Source organism: Amblyomma maculatum, chromosome 1, assembly GCF_055883805.1.
Source record: "Amblyomma maculatum isolate TAMU_Amacu chromosome 1, ASM5588380v1, whole genome shotgun sequence".
NCBI lineage: Eukaryota > Metazoa > Arthropoda > Arachnida > Ixodida > Ixodidae > Amblyomma > Amblyomma maculatum.
In genome coordinates, this window is record NC_139344.1 from 102,739,612 (window position 1) to 102,761,293 (window position 21,682).

At 42.1% G+C, this 21,682-nt stretch overlaps 1 protein-coding gene across 1 annotated transcript in view; it reads left to right on the forward strand.

Moving 5' to 3' along the window:
- Positions 1 to 21,470, forward strand: part of LOC146203341 (uncharacterized) — a 44,979-nt gene extending 23,509 nt beyond the window's left edge. Inside the window, exons 6-10 of the mRNA XM_084588686.1 lie at positions 1,271 to 2,981; positions 9,252 to 9,305; positions 12,214 to 12,262; positions 19,474 to 19,650; positions 20,957 to 21,470. Coding sequence (XP_084444812.1) covers positions 1,271 to 2,981; positions 9,252 to 9,305; positions 12,214 to 12,262; positions 19,474 to 19,650; positions 20,957 to 21,091 — 2,126 coding nt within the window. The 3' untranslated portion in view covers positions 21,092 to 21,470. The remainder of the gene's footprint in view (positions 1 to 1,270; positions 2,982 to 9,251; positions 9,306 to 12,213; positions 12,263 to 19,473; positions 19,651 to 20,956) is intronic.
- Positions 21,471 to 21,682: the final 212 nt, after the last annotated feature.

Here is a 21,682-nt window from a genome sequence, read left to right on the forward strand (position 1 = left end):
TGAACTGATAAATCTATGCGAGAGCATGTAGGTTGAAGGCCAAAGGTGAATCCCAAGGTCAAAGGTTGTTTCCGTCCTGGTGGACAATGTCCACCTGGGTTGGACAGCGGGTGTACTATGCTGTACATGACTTCCCTATAGGTTGACTGTTGCTATGCTAAGTTTTGCTAAGGGCACCCTCAAGGTCAGGTGTCTCACAAGATTTCTGATCGGGTTTTACCATGTGAACTAGTGCTTACGCACTAAAAGCATAGTTGATGCTATACTCCATTTCATACATCAGGTGCAACGCAGCGAAAGCTACTCAAGTAGTCCGCAAGAAGAAAAAAGGAGCTGTATCGCTAAGCGTTCGTTTTGTGACCGAGTGGTCTCTGCGGAAACGGGTTCTATTCCAAGCATACACATTTTCAATAACTTGCTTCGCGTGCCTGGACATCATTGCAGTATGAATCTTATCGATAAAAACCGCTCCGAAGATTCATTTTCTCAAAAAGAGATGCACAGCGCGGAGGGCACAGCTGTGGCAGGGTTGCAGGGCAGCGAAAACGCGACACAAAGAAAAACTACAAACAAAACATACAAATTCACCGAATCCAGTCCTTTCTTCTTAAAAAAGGTGCTCTTTATGAAGTTGATGGCAAATGTAAGATGTATTAAGCTTGCAGACAAAGCAACTATTATTTCCTCTCGTCAAGAGCTAGCACTATTTTTCATCGCTGATGCGGGGATCGCAAACATGAGCTCTAGCTTTGGCAGTGTTGCACTTGATGTATGAAACAGAGTATAGTAGATAGAAGCATCAAATGGATGAGAGGAAAGGAGTACTGCAGTCAAGGGTATCTCATTTCTGTCTGGTAATCCTTTCCGATGGCCTCACCCTAGCAGCATTATTTTGGTGCAGCAGGAAGTCGGGTCTTTCATTTGGCTTACTTATCAGGTCGAAAGAATAGGTTTTTTGCAAGGAAAAGGAACTAAAAACCACAGCCAGAATTTTTTTCATCATTTCCGCTAGGTGCACATTCTAAATGTGCCTACATAACAGCATACAGAGATTGACATTTAGGTTTATGGGAAATAGAGGTAGCTAGGATGGTGTGTATATCGCTTATGTGGCAGGGATGGGTATATGGGTCACTTTTGGAAAGGGCATTTGTATGCGGGATTGAATATCTCTCCCTGACATGTGCAACCTAGATAAGGCATTCGGCTATGTATCGATACTCAAGCTTTGTATAAACATGCTAATGTCTCTACCTACCTGCTTTTACAGGGTTCATCTCAACTGATTTGACACAGGAAAAGAACCTTCAGCTCTGTTCAGAGAACGAGAAGTTAGTAAGCACGGTTAGTCAGCTCCAAAGTGAAGTAAAAGCTCTTGAAGACAACCACAAAGATCTCGAGTCCAAGCATGCCATACTCTCCAATCGAGCTGCACACCATGAGAAGGAGAAGTTGGAATTGCAGCAGAAATTTGACGAAATATTTGCTGAAAACAAGGCACTGAAAGAAAAAGTAAGCTGTCTTCAGGCCAAGAATGGTCAGCTAGAAAGTGCCATTTCAAGTGTTACACTTCATTATGAAAAACTAGAATCTCAACTGGATGAAGCGAACTGTGAAGGTGCTTCCCTCAGATCTTTACTTCATGACCGCAGCAGTGAAATCCTTGTGCTCAAACAACACAAGCAAGACATGCTTGAGCAATTTGTAGAGTTTGAAGAAGTTGTTTCAACAATGATAAACACAGAACAAGCACTGTCCTCTAGGCTGTCAGATATGGAGCGCCTTCATTCGAGGAGCAAGGAGCTTAACAGCTTGAACATAAATTTGGAACAAGAGGTGAAAACATTGAAAGATACTTTGCGTGCATTGCAAGATGAGAAAAAAACGACTGAAAGAGACTTTGGCAAATTACTGGAAGACAAAAAAATGCTTCTAGAGAAAATGCAGTCTGATCTCAGAATTCATGCACTAACCGAAAAGCATTTGGCCGAAACGATGCATGACCTTCATAGCTGTGAGGTAGAGGTAACAACTCTCTCGGATGAAAACCGTAGCTTGACTAAAAAGCTGAATGCATCATTAAGCTTTCATGAAGCCACTGAAGTTAAATGCAATAAACTTGAAGAAATGCTCAATGTCATTTCTAAAGATAAAGAAATACTGGAGAAAAATCTGGCATCACTAACATCTGCATTTCAAGGTTCTGAAACAAGCCTCAAACAAATGAGTGCTGAAAATGTGAAGCTGAAGCATGAACTTTCTATGAGTGAGAATGAAGCTGCCAATCTCAAAAAAGAAAAAGCCGATCTGCTTAGCAAAGTGGCAGAAACTGAAGAGCTACATAAAAATGAGCAGGCCACCTTGGATAACCTCCGTTTTGAAAATTTGGAGCTTCAAGGCAAACTCCTGCTTCTTGAACAGAAAGTGATGGCGTCCACAGAGTCTGCTAAGGAGCTTTTAATGGAGAAGGATCGCATTGAGGGTGCTTTACTTGAAGAAAAGGCACGTCTAGAGGAAGAGGTGTCTGTGGTTAGAGGGAGAAATGAAGAACTTAATGCCTCAAAAGCTTCCTTGCAGATTCAGTTGCAGGAGGCCTTTGCACGGCTTTCAGCTGCAGAAATATTTCGTCATCAACTTGAAGAAGTTCATCGTGAGGCTACCAGAGATGTGCTGCAGAAAGATGAGGTTCTCAGGGGTCTTGAAATTGAAAACAACAACATTTCGAAAGCCTTGCTTGAGCAGCAGAAGCTCAGTTCCAAGCTCGAAATGGAGCTGGCATCCTTGCAAGTCTCTTCAGAATCATTGCAGGCTAGGAACGTCGAGCTCCAGCTCATCAGTGATGCATCCAAGCTGCAGCTTTCACATGCCGAGCAGCGTGCCAACAAGTACAAGCTGGTGTGCACTGAGCTGGACCAGCAGAAAAGGCACCTGTGTGACCAAATGAAGCAGCTTGCAGAAGAGCTAACTCAGCTGAGGAATGGGTGAGTTTTTTCCTTTCTTGTTTCTTCAAAATACTAAGTACTGTGTGGTGTCAGTTCATGTTAAAGAACCCTAGGTTTTGGAATTATCCAGAGCCCTCCATTACGGTGTACTATATCATTCATTCAAGGTAATTGAATAAAATTGCAGAACTGATCTCTTCTAAATGTCTTTTTCTCATAGCCTGAGTTTCTTTAGGATGTTGAACCCGATTAACCAAACCAGGAAAGCTTTTTGATCATTTACCCATATTTGGGCAGTGAGTTATGTAAGGATACAAGCAGCAGAGCAATCAGTTAATCTGTAAGTTACTTCAGTGGGTGGGTTTCTTTTTCTGCTGTTGATTGTTTCATTCTTTACTTAAACATCTGCTTACTCACCATGAGATTGACCTAGAGGTGATGCCACCATCGCTCCTATAGTGTGGTTGGCAGCCAGCGATACTCGCGGAAACGTATATGGTGTCGGTCTCTTTCCTTGCTTATGGCAGGTTTTCTAGTGAGGAAATTATGCCCTCTTCAATGTTTGAGTGGTTGTCACTGCTTTTAGCTTCACAGTTTTGGAGAAAAAAATGTGGAATATGCCAATGCTGTGGAAAAGGAGGGTGGATTATGAAAAACGCTGCGCGCCGTCATCCCTCTTTTGGAGCTGGTCATTTGGCTTGCGTTTCCACGAGCCTGAGATTTTCATTGGTTTACACATACTGGAAAAGATTTTTTTTCCCATCTTTTCGCAAGCATGCACATGCTTATTAAGGGTATTAGACAGGCAAATTTAGTGTCAATTGTAGCAAGTGCATTTTGTGTCTTATATCACAGTGCTACACCGGGAAGAAAGTTGCCATCCGAAATTTACTTCTTGCGAGCAGTATACATATATGTAAAATGTTTATTCATGTGCATGCCTCATTCTTATATATGTATACATATATACATATATATGTATGCACTTTTCTTCATTCTCTGTTTTTGTAAGACGAAGCCGCTGTGTCAGGACAAGACTAAATGTGGGACGATGTGCTAGTCACAGATGCAAACTTTGTGCTTTGACCAGGCTTACGAAACATGCAAAAGGAGACATGGCATGGCTAGCTATGTTGTCCTTAACCAGAGGATTAAGCTGATTAAATATAGTTAGACAGCTTACTGCTGGGCATGTTTGTCACAGACTGTGACTAGACATCAGCTCTGGTGAGACAACGCCGGTAGTTCACACCAATACTCCATAGAAATTATCACCGCGCGGGATGCCTACTGTTCGCATGTAGGTATTGCACCTAATGAAATGCACTCTCTAAACTGCACGAGGGAAGTTTTGAAAGTTAGTGAATTTGATATTGCGATGCTGGTCCAACGAACCTGAAAGCAAGTATAAAGAAGGGAAGCAAAAAGCATATTGCAAGTTTTTGTGCATATGGTGTTGATTAAAGGTTAATTTGTAGTGCAATAATTTTTTAAATATCACTAAATTTGGCTGTGTGGCAGGAATGCTGCACACTCCCAAAAATGTCGGACCTTCTGCAATTATATTTTTAAGTGCAAGCTATTGAAATTAGTTGCTGCAAAGGCATGAAAATAACTTTCGCATGCGTGCAGTTTCGCTCGGGCAAGTTTTGACTGAATGATTTCTTTAGCACTGTTAATATCGAGAAGTGACCCATTCTTATGCAAAGCAAAATTTTAGGATTATCATGCGACTATCAGGTCTATTTACCCTTGAAGGAAACACTGTGTGTGCAAGGAGGGAAACGCGATAGCTAAGCGTTTATAAAATTTGGTGGTGTTTTACTATGCTGCTCAAAAACAATGGCTTCTTGGAAGAGTGCAACAGCACTTAGCCAAATAGCGATGTTTCCAAAATGATTAACGTGGCGAGAAGAAAGAACTCAAGCAACTTGATTGCTCATACAGAGGGCACAGAATGGCCTGTCAATCTGCATCAGGGCGGCAACAGTGTTGAGGCCGGTTCATGCTTCATTAGCTGGCGGATTCTAAACAGAAACAAGAGTATGCAATTTCTGGGTAGTTGCATTAAGTTGTATGGGCGACCTGTTCATTTCGCTTTGTCATGGCACCTAACGGTATTATGGCTGTGCTTGCTACATTGTGCGACCAAGAATCTCAAGCTGCACAGACCAACAGAGGATGTCATTATCCAGCATGACACACTCGATAAAAACAATTACTGCCTTATTGTAGCGTGTTGTGATAGCCTGGTCATATTTTTTTCGTAAGAAGCAGACAGGTAAGTAAAAGGACACCGATATCGTGAAACAAACAACAGACACCAGGCCATATGTGTGCATGCAAACACTACTGGCTAGTGCAGACGACGCGAGTGTGCATTCACATTGAGTAGGGCTTGCTGCTACACCGCAAGGCAGTGACTCTGCTCGATGTCGTGGCCAGTAGACAAGCATTATGTTTGTAAACATAGGTGGTGCAGAGTTGTAGGCAAAAACACAGCATGCCTGCACTACACCAAGCAGCAATACATCACCCAACTTTTGCCCGTCAATATTCCGTAGTGTGCACATCGCTTGTGGTAAGATAGTTTTGCTTATTCCTGGTGAGTAGTACTGCACTTCAGCCTATTCACTGGATGGGGTTACCAGGTCAAACATTATATCTGCTTTTTTCTCCGTTCCTATAGTTGGCAACAGCGTGGCTACAGTGGGTGATTTGATTAAATTAAGTGAAGCTGAGAAAGTGTGAGGCGTAGACAAATGCTACTAATCGCCTACACTTATCAATTTCCGGACCGCCTGCTAGCACATGCAAGGAGAAGGACGACGCCACTAATGATGCGAAAGAGCTTTTTGATATGAAAAACCTTGTAATGTGCTGTCTGCTTTCTTCAAGCATCGGCAGACTAGAGAATGTAGAAGATAACTGGGAACTTCAGTTCAGACAGTTACTTTCAATGGGAAAAATGTGATCTCTTTGTCCTATGTAACTATGCAGAGTGCACTGCAAACTTTATTTTTGCTTGCCGGAACAGATGTTTGAGGCAGCAGTTGAGGTCTCGGGTAATGCATGCATGGAGGTCCCTAAGAATGCTTTTATTTTGCTCTCCCAACATTTGGAGAGCTGCACAACTGCATACATAGCAGAGTGAGCGCAAATTTCCTTACATGCTCAAGGAAAATTTGAGATTTAAGATCATACTTTAAAATTTTTATTCAAGTGCATGCCTTATTCTGCTTATTTTGCATCCCTCAGAGTCATTGTCACTTTTGACACAAGGCCCAAAATATCATACTTGTTCTGTTAGATTAGATTGGCTTTTGGTATGGAACTTTGTGTGTTTGGTTATGAATGATTTTCAGTGAAAAAAGTCTGATACTCATGGAAATAACACTGCGTGGTTTGTTGAAATGCTAATAATGTTTAATTGCTTTAGGACCGATTTACATGTTGAAGCTCGTGGAAGTGAAAATGGAGGAAAAATTTTGTCATCCTATATTCAAAGTCCAGTACATGCTGCTTTGTGGCTTGGTGTGACTGCTGAGGGTGACTAGCAGCAGCTACATGAATAATACTCAGATTGTAGTGCGGGTGAATGGGGTCTAAAAGCGTCTCTCCTCCATTCGCTCTAAGATTACACGCATCTAAACATCTCATGTTGAGAGGATGACAAAATTTGAATGGGTTGCAAGTGTTTGGTCTTTCCCATATACAATGTCAAAAAGCAACCACGAGCAAATTGTGCTGTGGAAAACATGCAACCGTGGCGCACCTGTTCCCAAGGATGCGGGATCGAATCCCGGCCTCGGCAGCTGCTTTTCGATGGAGGCGAAAAGCAAGGCGTCAGTGTGCTCTGTGATGTCAGTGCACGTTGCAGAACCCCAGGTGGTCGAAACTTCAGGAGTCCTCCACTACGGCATCTTTTAGCCTGAGTCTCTTCGGGATGTTAAACCCCACAAACCAAACCAATAGATGGCTCAAAAACTGGAGACTACGTTGGACGTGCAGTAGTACAAGACAAAACCGAGAAAACAATAGGACTATCTTAGTGTGCATCAGTTTTTACCACTAAACATTCTGTTTATGTTGGTGTAGAAAAAATTAAACATTAGAACATCAAAAATTGCATCATTTTACAGATTCTTTTAGCGTCCTAAGCTCTGGAAATGCTGTTGAACCACTGATAGGATGCATAGTACAGAACATAGTAAGCGCCACAACACAAGAACAGCGATAAAATTCTGCTGTGTCCCAAGTCTCTTTGGGATTAGGGGTAATGAGAGAGCATACGTGTACTGCACAAGCCAGAACAATGGAAATAAAAGGTGAAAACATGATACGCAAGGATTGCATGAAAATAGTGCACACTAAGCTAAGAGCTAAGTGGCAGGCTGCTTGGAAAAATGAACCAAACAACAACCTTCATTCTGTAAACTCATATGAGGGGAATTCTTCTGAAGCAGGTATTGTGAATGATCATATTTCAGATGGGGGTCAATGATTATGCCAATTATACCAAGAAGTTTAGTGTGATGGAAAAGGGGTATGGCGTGGTCGTTAAGTGATAAATATAAAGAAGTTATTGTGATTTGAGGTGACTGAAATATTAGGAATGTCTGTATTGATATGCAGTGGGTTATTCAAACAGCAAGCATGAATTCTGCTTAAGGTGATGCAAAGCAACGAAAATACAAATCAAAGCTCTCCGACGCTCTCCTTCGAGAAGCCAGCTTCCCCGTTCCCTGCACTAGCCCGTCGAGCCGCAGCTATGACGTATTTGTCGAAAACGATGTCCATTGGTCCGTCCCACTGTCTGAGGGTGAAGGATGGGTGTCTACCGCTCGCTGTGCGCTTTTCCCTCGCCACGGCCGGACTGAATTCAGCGGCGGCGCGTTCTCTCGCCCTTCTTCTTCTTCTTCTTTCTTTTCTCTTTTTTTTTTTTTTCCCGCGCACATGGAGTGCCATGCCTCACCTCCCGCCAAACGCGAAGGAGGAAGGGGAATTTGTCTTGCGGAGGCTAGACGACGACGACCGAGCAGGAGAGTGAAAAACCTTTACGAGGGAACGGGAGGAGAGAAACACGACAGAATCGGGTGATTGCGGTGGCTGTAACTGCGTTATTAGTTACTTTTTTCACAAACATATTGCGGCCTTGCGTTCTGGGGGTGAAGTCTCACAGTCACAGGGGAAGAAAATATTTTCGACCGGAGGGTGGACAGTGGGCCTTTAAGGCTTTGCAGAAGCACGGGAGCACAGTGATGCAGACTCTCACCACCACTGGCTATGCTGTGCTGAAGGAAGTGGTTTTCCAGCTCAAACCCGTTTTTAAACACTGTGGATAGTCTTAGGCCACGCATGTGTTTATTCTTTTATACAGGCTGTTTCAGCTAAGTTTTGACGTCAGCATGTTTGCTTTGATATTAATTTTGTTTTGAAAGTACACAGAAATAACAAACAGTAATTGCTTCTTCAGCAAGCACAATAAATGCCACAATGCTAAATGTCACCATTTTGGAGCTTGTTTTTTTCTGAAATCTTTTTGCGGGAAACTTGAATAGTGTGAACTTGGAATTTATGCATCGGAAGAATCTTATCTTATGGCTTTGGCATAGGTGTACTGGCTAAAAACCTAATGTCCAGTATGATGGACTAAATGCCCGTAGCCCAGCCTTGCGATGGTATGGTTTCCTGGCATACGGTTTACACGAACCACTAAACATTGATGCGTCCTAAGTTTGCCTCTACTTGTTATGCATTTCTTTCTTTCTGGCTGGTTCACTAGCTAGCACCTACCTATGTTATTACACTTTGTCAGCTTATTCCAAATAGTATGCAGGTGGCGTCTTATTTGCACTGCTGCCCAAGCAAGTACAAACTTGTCCGAAACACTCAGAGGAAGTTAGCTCTGTTTAAGGATTGCTACAAGTTACTGTAAAAGAGGCTCTGCATTAGTTTATATGAAATTTTTTGTTCTTGGCTTAGAATGCAGGTGGCAGCAAGCGAATTTAGCAGGGTGATGGTGTCTGCGCTATCATGGTGCCTGTCTTTAGAAAGCTTTCTCTCTTCCATTTGGGACATTTACACAAGGTATACATGTGTGTTGTGTGCTGTAACAGTGCCAGTTGAATTATGTGTTCAGCACGTGCTCTCCTAAGCACCCTAACCTGTGTGGGCTTGCCAGGGTGCTGTTCTTTATTTTGTGGATGATTACTAAAGTTGAATTTTGTACAAGTGCACTGTTGCTATTTTCAGTGCTCACAAGTGCAGTGTGTACGACTAAAGAAAAGTTTGTGTTCCTTTCAACAGACAAATTGCCAGCTTGACTGAACAGTTCAAAGCCGTGGCAGCTGAAGCTGAAAAGTGAGTTTTTGCTGTTTTATTTGCACTCAGTGAATTACTGTATTAATAGCATTCTAAATATATATCATGAAAGGTGACTGTCATCTATAAAGTTGTCATACTGTGCTGATGTTGTCCTCATATTAAGGCTATTTGTTAGTCTGATTTACTGTCAGTATGGTTGGTTCCTGAGCACAGGCGACTTAGGATGCTGCATCTCTCACAAACTGAGTGCCTGCTCTACCAAAATCAAGTAAAACACAGATTCAGATTCCATGAGAAAGCATTTGCTGTTTTTACATATGGCAGTTAAAAGGCAGAGACAGCGAGATGCTGTTTGGTGCAACTTCTTCCAAAATTGCTGGTAAGGGGAACAAGTGCACAAAAGACACACACGGAAGGAAGAAAATGACGGGACAGGTGCTAACGTTTTTCTTGAAATCTGTCTGTTCAACGCAAGCAGCTCATGTCCGGTCACAGATGGTTCTTGACTGAACTTAAGTCCTTTGTTCAAAATATGGCTGACGTAAGCTGGCACGACGACATCTCCAATTACTGCCAGATCCTTCTTCTTCCGGCAACTGTTATCTTTTGCATCTGTCGAGCGCGGGACTTGGTTTAGGGTCTGTACCCACAAGGCATCTGTCAAGCTAGCCGCCAAGCGATTAATGGCACGTAGCTTAGTCTCAGCCAACCATCCTGGATCCAAGGCATAGCACAGGACATGCAACTGGTCTTGACACCTACGAACTTGTCGCCAAAGCTCTGACCTCAAGAGCTTGCAAAAACACTTCAGAAGATGTAAAAGTGAACACAGATATCCCAACAAGGCACTCACGTCCGCAGGCACCAGACCCTTCCAAATAAATGTATTTGTGATAGAAATTTGCCATGTGAATGGAACATTCACGCATGAAGAGTCTGTGTAAGGAAAGGAATGAATGACAGTTGTACTGTATATTATGTGTTCTGATAGCTCCACAACAGAGGCAAGGCTTTGCACAGCAGAATGTTTGTATTGTGTGGCACTACATCATCAGTGTAGGGAATTTTAATATCTGTACACTACGCCATGGAAATGAGGTTGCTGCGCCATCTCTTGGGAACCCTGCGAAGCGTACGTCTGCTTCTTCTGCTGCGTCTACCGACTAGTTTCTGTGCGCTTTCACAATGCATTTGTTTCAACAGCGTACATAGCATAGGATATTCATTAACCACGAATTTATGTTCACTTAGGCCTTCAGTGATGCAAAGAAACTTTTAATCATTAGCGGCTCAAACAGTATTGTTTGAATTATAGGCATAGCTGAAACCGACACTCTAACTGAGGCCAAGTATGCGAGAACTACTTGGTGTAGTAACAATGTGATGAAAGCTTTGCCCCTATATAGCCTTGGCTGCATAGTCACAAAATGTTCTCCGGGAGTATGGATAAGAACTGCCCACGTCCTGTGTTCTTCATTCCCCAAAAGTACCTAAGTGCTGCTGAGTAGCAGGACATAAAGATGCTGTCTGTCGTGTCCTGCCTAATTTTGTAATGCAATGGTCTGCCTTCTTTTCATGTCCATATCATTTCACAGTTCCGATAAATTAAACAGACTTGCCCAAGCTTCCATTTTTTTTTTCAGTAATTTTTGCATGAAAAATGCTGTATTGAGGGACACTAGGAAATGAAGCCGATCAGTGCCTGTAATTGAAAACCTAATGATGGCCGTTACCATTTGGATTGTCACTTGTAGCATAAGGCTGCACTCGGTTTTATACAAGGAATTCTGAAGGGAAATCTAATTCTGCGATTTGCAAGATCTGCCATCAAGGCAGCTGTGACAGCATGGGTGTGAAATTTAGGGACCCAATACGAAAAATAGCAGAAAAAATAAATTGTCAACTACAAATGTGGAAATGGTGTGGTGTGTTTATTGCGGAGGTAAATAGTCCAGAAACATTGACCATTAGTGTTACCGTTACTGCGGTTACCTAGCACTTTTTCTTTGCCTGTTAGAGGGAAGACCACATGAATGTTTCGTGTTTTTGTGATCATGTTATTGGAGTTCACATGAATATATGATCATACTAGCCTTATGAAAATGCATTGTGTCTAAAGGCACATGCCAGAAATTAAAAAAAAAAACATTATATTGTGCTGAAAGATGTGTTAAACAGGGTTGTGTCAATGAGACTACACTGTCTTAGGCAGCCTAGTGTGGAGGCATAGTATACTAGCCTTATGAAAATGCATTGTGTCTAAGGACACATGCCAGAAATAAAAAAAAAAAAATGTAGTATGCTGAAAGATGTGTTAAACAGGATCGTATCAATGAGACTACAATGTCTCAGGCAGCGTAGTGTGGAGGCATAATTGCTTTTTTTTTTTTTTGCCAATTTCTTTATACTTTCGGCAATAGCTCAAGGCAGATTCTGCAACAGTGCTCACTGATGTTAAGGAAAAGTGAAAAAAGCCTTTCAGGGCCAAATTTCGGGGTTACTTACATTAACCAAGATGTCATTCACCTTGTTCTCTTGAATGTTACTATTTTCTTCCCAACAGAGCTTGAAAGAGAGCAACAAAAATAAGTGTTATTTTTTGTATTAATTAAAAGAGCAGTGTTTGTAGGCTAGCTGTTCTCTGCCATTTAGGTAAAACTGTGTAAGCAAGTTGAGTTATTTGTATGCTTAATAGGTCGTGTTCACACCTTGCACCACCAGAAGTCTGACACGTGTGAATGCCTTGGTGCAAGCCAATGAACAGGCCGGAAATAAGCCACAAAGGCATTTAATGTGAATAAAAATTCATTTAGTTCCCGTGAATCCCTCAGCTGCAGTGCCAGCTGTCCTCTGGTATTCTTAAAAAAAAAAAAATTATGACTAATACTGCATCATTTTTGATGCTGCATTGCAACTAATAGCATGGATTCATCCTGTTTTGCAGGTGGAAGATGAATTTTGAACGTTTGCAGCTACGAATAGCACCATTTCAAGTAAGTGATAACAGTAGCATTTTACATTTAGTACTAAGTAATGGAATCATAAAACTGCTATCCACATAGTGGCCGTCTGCTAAAGCAAATGTTTCAAATAAGATAAGACAAGAAGATACCGACAAGGCACATTGTTCTCATTTTTGTGTCAAGCATTTTCCTGGATTCTGTTGAAGTAGGCTACATAAAAACTAAATGTAAGGCAGTATATTCTGAGTATGTCGCTGCTTCAAATGTCATAAGTGTGGACATAGCTCTCGGAGATGCCGTGGCCAAATCACGTGCCAAATGTGCTTCAAATAATCATCCTACTGACAGTTGTGAAATTGAGCCAAACTTGCGTAAACTGTGAGGGCAACCATTCAGCCTATTCATTTATTGCCCAACTTGGAAGAAAGAAAGGGAAATCATAACACTAAAGGTTGCTGAAAACATAACACAGAAAGCACGAAAGCACCTCTCGTTGACACATAATCGTTCTCCCTTTGTGGTGCAAGAAGACTCTGCACCACAGCGAACTTCAACACCTGCCCAGAAGGGCATCTGCGCCCGAGGTGGTTGTAATTAGTGCTACTCCACCACCCGCCAGCAGACTACATGGGCCGCCGGATGAGCCAGCTCTAAGGCCTCTTCTTACACAGGGAAGCCTAACTATGCACTCTGCTCAGACGTCTAGCACACCAAAAGATGCGATGAACTCGGCAGGTCAAGACAGTCCTAAAAAGCAAGGAAGACAAGCCCCAAGTCACGAGGGTGAAAGCAGCCTGGACGCTCACCTTCTCCATATAAAATAAGATGCTTTTCGTAGTAAACTGCAATTAACTGCAAGTAAACTGTAGTAATTGCAGAGGACTTTTTAATAATCTAGATGGTATAAAAGCTGCGAACTGACCTGTGGGTTTGCGTTACCCTTTAAAATCATTAAAAACGGAATGTCTCGGACAACCCTATTGGAGCAGTCATTTAACTTCACTAATCAGCTTATCAGCAGCACCAACAATCATCCCACACAAACCACAACGTTGGATGCTCCATCCTGCTGACTGGTCATTGTTTGATTGTAAGCTAATCTGGAGAAAATGCTTTCAGAAAACCTCATTGTCGATGAACTGCACACTCTTCACGGATTGTATCCTTGCTGTGGCATGCAGTGCCATTCATCAATCCTCAGGGGTGGTATGACAAAATCGCAAAGTGTGGTATATGAAGAAATGTAAAGAGGCCACAAAGCAACAAAGTGTAATGCTTGGAATGTCTTCCAGAGATACCTAACATATGAAAACATAATAGATTTTAAGAATGTGAGGGCTAAAGCCCAGTATATCCTTCGGAAAAAAACATGCTGGCAAAATTATGGGTTACTTCCAAAACAATGTAGAAGCAGGTACACAATCATGCGCTCTTAGTGAGAACATGCAAGCAGGTGGCCGCTTTCTTAAAGCTGTCATTGCACCTGAAATGGCCACACATCTAAGCGAAATGTTGCTGGCACAGAGGGACCAGGAGCTGGTGCTTCGCATAGCCTAAAACTTGGCTCCAATGTGCGGCTGGGTCGTACGTTTTTTGGCTAGAGAGCACCCATCTACTCATGTGTTTGCACTAAGAGTGGGCAACCCTATGCATAAACTATATGGCACCTACTCTACCTTCATAAATCATCTCTTAACAGCCCTATGAGTCCAAACAAGTATAGAGAAGCAGGCAAATATACTAGGTGAACAGTTCTTCAGTTTATAGTTGCTCACATTATACAGAATCTTTCTTAAAATATAAAAGAACAGCTGAGAGGCAAAGGCTTCTAACAAGTGGCAGCACTAATAAAGAGCACAGTAGCCTGACATTCCAGGAATTAAGCTTCTGCCTGCACGTACACTAACTGCGCTCGGCCTTGATGAAGTACATTGTGAAATGCTAGCCCATTTATCTGGATGTTCTGTAGAAGCACTTTAAAAATTTAACGCAATCTGGGTTGTAATAATAATGCTGGAAGCTTGAAAGAAAGCCATAATTGTCCCATTCCTAAAATCTGGAAAGCCAGCAATGTCATGGGGTAGTTATAGGCCTATTGCCCTCACAACATACAAAAAATGTGCAGTGTTTTTCGTGCTGGTAATTACATTCATGCGTTAACCTTCATTTAATGAGTGAACTGCATGAAAAATGTCATTCTCACAACTCAAACATACATTACATATTTTCGCAATAAATGTGGCCATTTTCTTTTTTTTTGTTTTGTTTTATGCGGGAACATCGTGCGAACAACCTAACAGCAATATGCTCTAAAAATGAAGAGAAAACCGGACACGCGGCATATTTGCTGTAAACTATTTTTGCGCTACTCGCTATTAACTAGAGACTGATTCATAGTTTAATTAGTGCCTGCTGCCACGGTGGTGCATCAGTAGCTCAGTAAAAAAGATGCTGGAATAAAAACCTTCAAGTGCAACACAAGATTAAGCTCTCAAACCTGAGGCTTCTGCTTTTGCTGAACTTCCTGGCCACAAAAGGGTGAAGCCTCAGAAGGAGTTTCAATGCAGGTAAACTTCTTTGTAGGCACCCTTCGGAATAACAAGTCATTCTTGGGTGATCATATGCTAGGGAACATTTACATCACTCATTCACTATTGCCAAATGTTTTTGAGACAGTTGCAATCTCTGCTCTGATTTCTGGCAATTAGTTTGGTGTTACAATTTTGAAAACAGTTATGCACTTCTGTGCATTAACAAGGGGCGGAAAATGAGACTTTGGCGGATTCGCCTTATCAAGCAGAAGGGAAATACCCGCACTTGAAACAGCGAAAAATATTGCTTCGTTTTTGTTTCTCTCTAGCTCAACGAAGCGTCACCATTGAAGACTAAATAGCGGGAAAAACTACACCGAGGTTTCTATCGTGTGGTATCTCCCTGTGCTAACATCCTAAATTAGAACAACCACTTTCTAAATCTCTTAACGGGCGCTGTGTATTGGAATTCAACACGCAAGGCATTCTTACGAAGAGCAAGAAGAGTGAAAAAATGCTTATTCACAGGTTCACGGTGTCAGCCCAAAATAAGCTTTGACAGAGTTTTGCTTCGCACAGCACCTTCCATGACTAGCACAGCACTCTAAAGGCACAAAATCTGACGCCGCGCATGCATCCCGCTTACATTTTATCATCCCAAGAAGGATAGCTCGGTCCTGCGCTTGCTCCGCTGGCCGGCTGGGCTGCTCGGTTAATTTTGATAAGGACGGTACATTCTCCAGTTTATCAACATGTGAGAGACAGATACAGCTAACATTTAACAAACTAGCAAGTTGGGTAGACAAAAATGGATTCACATTCTCTCCGTAAAAGACAGCAGCTCCCCTTTTTTCACTCGAGAGGCTTGCTAATTGACCCAGCTTGATGCTTAAATGAAACCATATTACCTGTAAAACAAGAACATAAACTTTTAGGCATAATGTTTGGCGAAAACCTCTCATTCCTACCATACATAAATAACCTGAAGAAATCCTTGAAATCTCTGAGCATTAACCTGTCATCACAAACACTGGGGCTCTGATAGGACGTGCCTTCTACAGATTTATCACTTTCTGGTACACTCGTTTTTAGACTATGGTTGAATAGTGTACTGTTCAGCAAGACAGTTGTACCTAAAAGAAAATTACATCCAGTGCATTACTCAGGACCGTGGCTTTCATTCGGAGCATACAGACTGTACCCCATATCCAGCCTGCTTGTAGAAACAAATGAACCACGTTGCATAGTATTGTGCATATATTCTTAAAATCAGATCACTGCCAAAACACATGTGCTATTCAATTGTAAAAGAGTGTCCTTCGAGAATAATATTTAACAAACCTCAAGCCACCAGGCATTACTCCTGCGATTTGAATAGATGTCATGACCTCGGCATTGCCCAAAGACATAACTCACTACTACATCCATGGTACAATTTTCCTGCAATCAGCAAATTCTCTCGCACAGTTCTGTAAAACACTAACTCCGCCAGAGCATATCATTCAAGAATTCCTAGTGCCCCAGGAAAAGTACAGTAGCTTCACGGTTTTCAATGCTGACCGTTTAAAAATGGCTAATTACGTTGGGAGCGCTGCAGTACGAGGAATATGGGGAAAAATAGAGACTTCGACAAGACGCATTCATTTTCAAAACAATGTTACGTGGTATTCTGTTGCTGCAGAAGAAATAGTAAATGAGATAAGTTACAAACGGTATTATTCACACCGATTCCCTTAGCATGCTCACATCTATTCACCCTAGAAATGCCGTCGTGTCACTACTTGGGAACATCATTCACAATGTAACAGCAGCCACTACTCAAGGACGTAAGATACTGCTGGATCTCAAGTCATGCAGGAATTAAGTAAAAGCTCGTTAATTCGAACTTCACGGGACCAAGAAAAAAATTCGAATTATCCAATGTTTGAATTATGGAATAACCTCGAAAAAACTGACAAGAACCATCTGCATTACGGTAAATTTACCGTATTTACTCGCATAATGAACCCACCCACCCGCGATTTTCATCTTAGAATTCGAGAAAAAAGGGAGGGGTGGGTCAGTCGTTAATGCGTCCCTCAGTTTCGCAGAGTCACTGTCCACAAAACATTTCTTTGCAATGCACCAAGATGCTGCGCAGCGATAACATAGCAATATTTTTCTTTTGACGGCTCTAGTAATGGGGGAAGCGAACTTTGCAGAGTGCCAGCACTTGTCCAGTTGTGCAAGCCTCGTTTTCAGTATGTTCGCTTTATCATGCCTTAGGCGATTGGGGCGGCGCTGTCTACTGCCACGCGCGATAGCAGCAAATGCCTTTTGAAGCGGACTATGCTAAAAGCTGGCATCATGACCGTGGCCGACCGCCTGCTCTCGGTGACGGCTGAGGGATGAAAGGGTGGATGACTCTCTCTCAAAAAAACAAACAAACAAACGTGTAACTCGTAGCATCCATCCGAAGTCGTAGCTTTTCATGGGTGTTTGCTGGGACAGCAATGACAGTGCTGATGCCCATTTCCGAATTAACAGGGTTCGAATTAACGGACATTTAATTGCGAGTTTAGGAGGTTGCGTGGAAGAGAGCAGGCAGCCGTGGCCACCAGCCCCTACCCTCTGGTGCCATCGCGGCGGTCATGGCGCCACTTCGGCTTCCATGGTTCTATCTGGTTTCATCTTCTGTCCCCGTTTTGGACGCACGTATAACTACGCCGCTCTTTCTCTGAAGGATTTTTTTGCCACGTGCTGGGCGCCAAGCCATCCATACGCGGCGGCGCGTAGTTAGAACTTTCCACTGCGGAACCGACTCTCGTTCAAATTAGCGGGCTTTTTCGTACACAGATCTCTATGGATCTTGGCCGGATCAAGTAGTGTAGTTCGAATTAACGAGCTTTCACTGTATAGGCAACATAAGACAGACGTATATGCTGCTTAGGTTTGTGATAAGCAAGGCAAGGAAATAAATGTGCCCTTTAAAGATAGCATGAAATTCGTAAGCTGCAAACTAAAGCACCAGTCAGTCTGCATGGAATACTGAAGTAGATCACAAATTACTTAGTGAGGCCAGTGTTGCAGAAAAGGAAGTCATGCACACATTAGGAACATTTTAACGAAGTGCTTTATATCACTCACCTTACTCATTGCTTCATACTGACAAAGCAAGAAAAACCCCTATGTGATGCATCCTGCGATGGTGGTGCAGGGGTTAGGGCGCTCGACTGCTGTGCCCAAGGATCAAATCCTGGCTGTGGTGGCCTCTTTTTGACATGTGAAAAACAAAGTGCCTGTGTGTTGTGTGATGTCTGTGCACGTAAAAGAACCTCATGTGGTCAAAATTTCCAAAGCCCTCCACTACAGCATCTCTCATAGCCTGAGTCTCTTTGGAATGTTAAACCCTGCAGATGACCTCCCTGTAAACCATATTTGTAATCATGTTGAAAATTGGAAACACTAATGGAAAATACTTGATGAAGTTTTACAACAAGCACATTCCTGTTCATCCAGTGATGATTTTAGGCGAGAATGGTGTTGACTTTCAAGACACAAATAATCTAAAGAGACTATGGATCAGAAAAATTAGTCCATAAATGCACCAAATGGACATGTAACTTCACATTTGGCACGTGATAGCGTCGGTTGCTTATGCATCAGTAAACACAACAAATAAACAAAATAAAATTGGTTTGGTTTGTGGGGTTTAACGTCTCAAAGCAACTCTGGTTATGGAGACGCCGTAGTGGAGATCTCCAGAAATTTCGACCACCTGGGTTCTACGTGCACAGACATCGTACAGCACACGGGCACCTTGCTTTTCGCCTCCATCGAAAAGAGGCCGCCGAGGCCGGGATTTGATCCTCCATCCTTGGGCACAGTAGTAGAGTTCCCTAGCTAAAACAAAATAAAATTATTGTGAAGTTCATCTATTGTGAATCATTGAAGCCGTAAGCATCGCAGATCTTAAAGAGTTGTGTCAGCACCCCTTCCGTAGCCCTCACAGACAAACAATTGCGGTTCTTATTGGGAGCTGGATGAACTTGTTTACATATCTTGTGTGATTTCTAATGCCGATGATTTTTGATCGGTCGTTGTTGCTCTCTCCATGTTACGGTTGTTGCGATATATTTACTGAAGTGTCTGGAAAATGAATCTTCATTTAAAAGTCAACGCTACATGTCTCATCTTCCCTTTCTAGTCTTTGTGTAGCCTGCACTGTTCTGCCTTCTGATGAGCCAATTAGCCCAAGGGATGTTATTAAGTTTATTATTAGTGAAGCTAATATTTTTGTAGGATTTTTACAGCAAATTTATTCCTTGTCTTGAGCACGCATTTTCTGGTTTAGTCATTTTTGTTTTACATTTAACAACTGCGCACTAGGGAGAGCGCACTTGAATTATCAGAGCACTGGTGTCCAGAAGGTAGAAGAGCTGTAGTGCCTTTTGCAACTGACTTTTTAGTTTTCAGTGTTGACACCTGGGAATAGTGAAAGTAAAATAGTTTGGTGCCGACATACAAGAATGAGCTCAAGACAAGCATTGTATTGCATAAGTCATATTTCCACGCATTGGACAGTCTTTTGCTTTCAAAGCTATAAATTTATAATGTGCACAAGTAAACACTGAATTTGGTTTATAAATTGCAAAACTACTTCACAGTGGTTTTGTACGCCCTCTCCTTCCTGTTTGCATCAGTTTGAAAATGTGCTTATGTTTATTGCAGGATCAGCTGGCGCTTTACGAACTGGAAAAAGACATTCTTGAAAAGCGAAATGAGGCAACAGAAAGTGAGCTCTCAAAACTGCACCACAAGGTGTCTGAAATGATGGGCCACCAGAACCATAAGCAGAAGATTCACTACTTGTCCAACCTGCTCAACGAACGCAACAAATACAGAAAGGTTTGTGCATTTGAGTGCATAGTTTTATTTTTTATTATTATTATTATTGCGATAGCATTAAAGGTCCCAGCATTCACTGGCATTGTTCGTAATACAGTTCAATGATTGTTCAGTCGGGTGTGTGACTTCATGAGATCACATGACATGGTCAAAGTGGCAGGTGTACTGGTCAAGTGACATGGTCAGGCACTGTGGCAGGGTCACCGTCGGTTAGCAACTGTACTTGGTTGAGTGCAGATATGTTTTAGACAGCACTATGTTTCAGGCTGTAATGGAACTGCAATCAATGTGCATGTGTCTACCAGATTAGACAATCCCCGCAAGCAGAGAGGGTTGCTACAGAAGTAGAGCATTGGTGGGGCTTGCACAGGCTCGACGTATGTGGTGAGCAGTAGCGGTGGAGAAGCGCTAGACCGAGCATACTTCAGATTTTAATGCTATCATGTGCTCAACACGTAATGTAATCAAGTTTCCTGTAATTTTTTTCTACATACCATTGTATTTGAAGAGCGCTTGATCAGTGCTGGCTGGCCAGGTGGTTTCAGCATAGAATTTTGTGAATCACATGCAATGCGTAGAAAGACAAGCAATTGTTTTCATCACTTTTGACCCGAGAGCGGTGCTGTCATCTCGTTGAAATTCTTCATGCAGGCGACAAGATTAACTCTTGCATGCAAAACAGAAGACTGTTTTCATTATGGCGAGCGGTTTTGTTACAGTGGGTGCAAACTCCCTGTAGTGTGGCAAGTGGCACATTATGCTGCTTCCGTATACGATTCGCTTCACTGTGCACCTTGGGCTCTTAGAGCGCAAAGGGTTATTTTACTGCTCATTTGAATGCAAAATAAGAGGTAAAATGTTGAATTCTGAAGTAGGCTTTCATAAGAAGCAGCTGTCATTATTGTGCAGTGTCCTGCTATTGCAAGGGTGGCCCATGCTCATGAGCAGAAATGCTTTGTCCTTTTCATATCCTAGTAAAGTTCCTGGAAAGTAGCCTTTGCATCTAAAATTCCTTAATTTATGTCTAAATTGCCAAGATTTCAAGCCGGAATAAGAGGTTGGAATAAGCTGCAATAAGAGAGATTTATTGCAGATATCTTAGTATAGTTTTCGTGCTTTGAAAGTGTGAAAGGCTGGTGTGAATGCCATTATGAAGACGACGCATGCTCACGCTATTAACAACTCAATCTTCAATAGCTAATAGATGTCTCGTCAAGCAGTAAAATATCAACAATTTTAGGTTTTTGAATAGTGATATAAGATAAAGGGATTGTGATTACAAGTACAAAACTTTTTCTTTTTGCAGGAGTCGTATACACTTCAAGAAAAGGTGTTGAAACAAATGAAAGAAATTCAGAAGCTTCAAGTGCTGCTGCATCAACAGAGCCGCAAGGCAGTGCTGGAAGCTTCTACAAAAGAGAATTTGCAGCCACCAGCTTGATGCAGAGATGGATGGGGGGGGAGGGGGATGCTTTTGTTTTTAGTCATGTATTCATAGCGAAGTGAGCTTTGTGAATTTAGTTCAACTGATAGTTCATCTCGTTCTTTGACAATGGTAGTTGAAGATAGGAAACATATACCTGGTGGGAAATCTGAGATGAAAATCTTTAGAAGTATTTCGAAGCCACAGTACAGGTTAAATTGCATTGGACAACATTTCTTGCATTTTGAAGTGAAACTATGTTCCTGAAAAATAAGGTATACATGGGAACTTCAGCTCTCCAGTATGACGACTCCTGTTGGATAGCACAAACCCTAATTGCACTTAGCAACGAAGAACAAAAGCAGCAGCAAAATCTGAAATAAAATTTTTGGTTGGATGTGTAAGTAGTTGCCTTCAATATTTCCCTTTTTTAGAACCTCTAGCTTGCTAGCGCTAGCACTATTTTGCAGTTCTAGAAGTGACTGATACCTAATTTCAGCTTCACATAATCTGTGAAGACATGAAGCAGGAGAGAAATTTACTTCGGTTGTATAACTGCATAATACATGTAGAGAATGGTGCTAATATTGTGCAGAATGATGCTCAGAA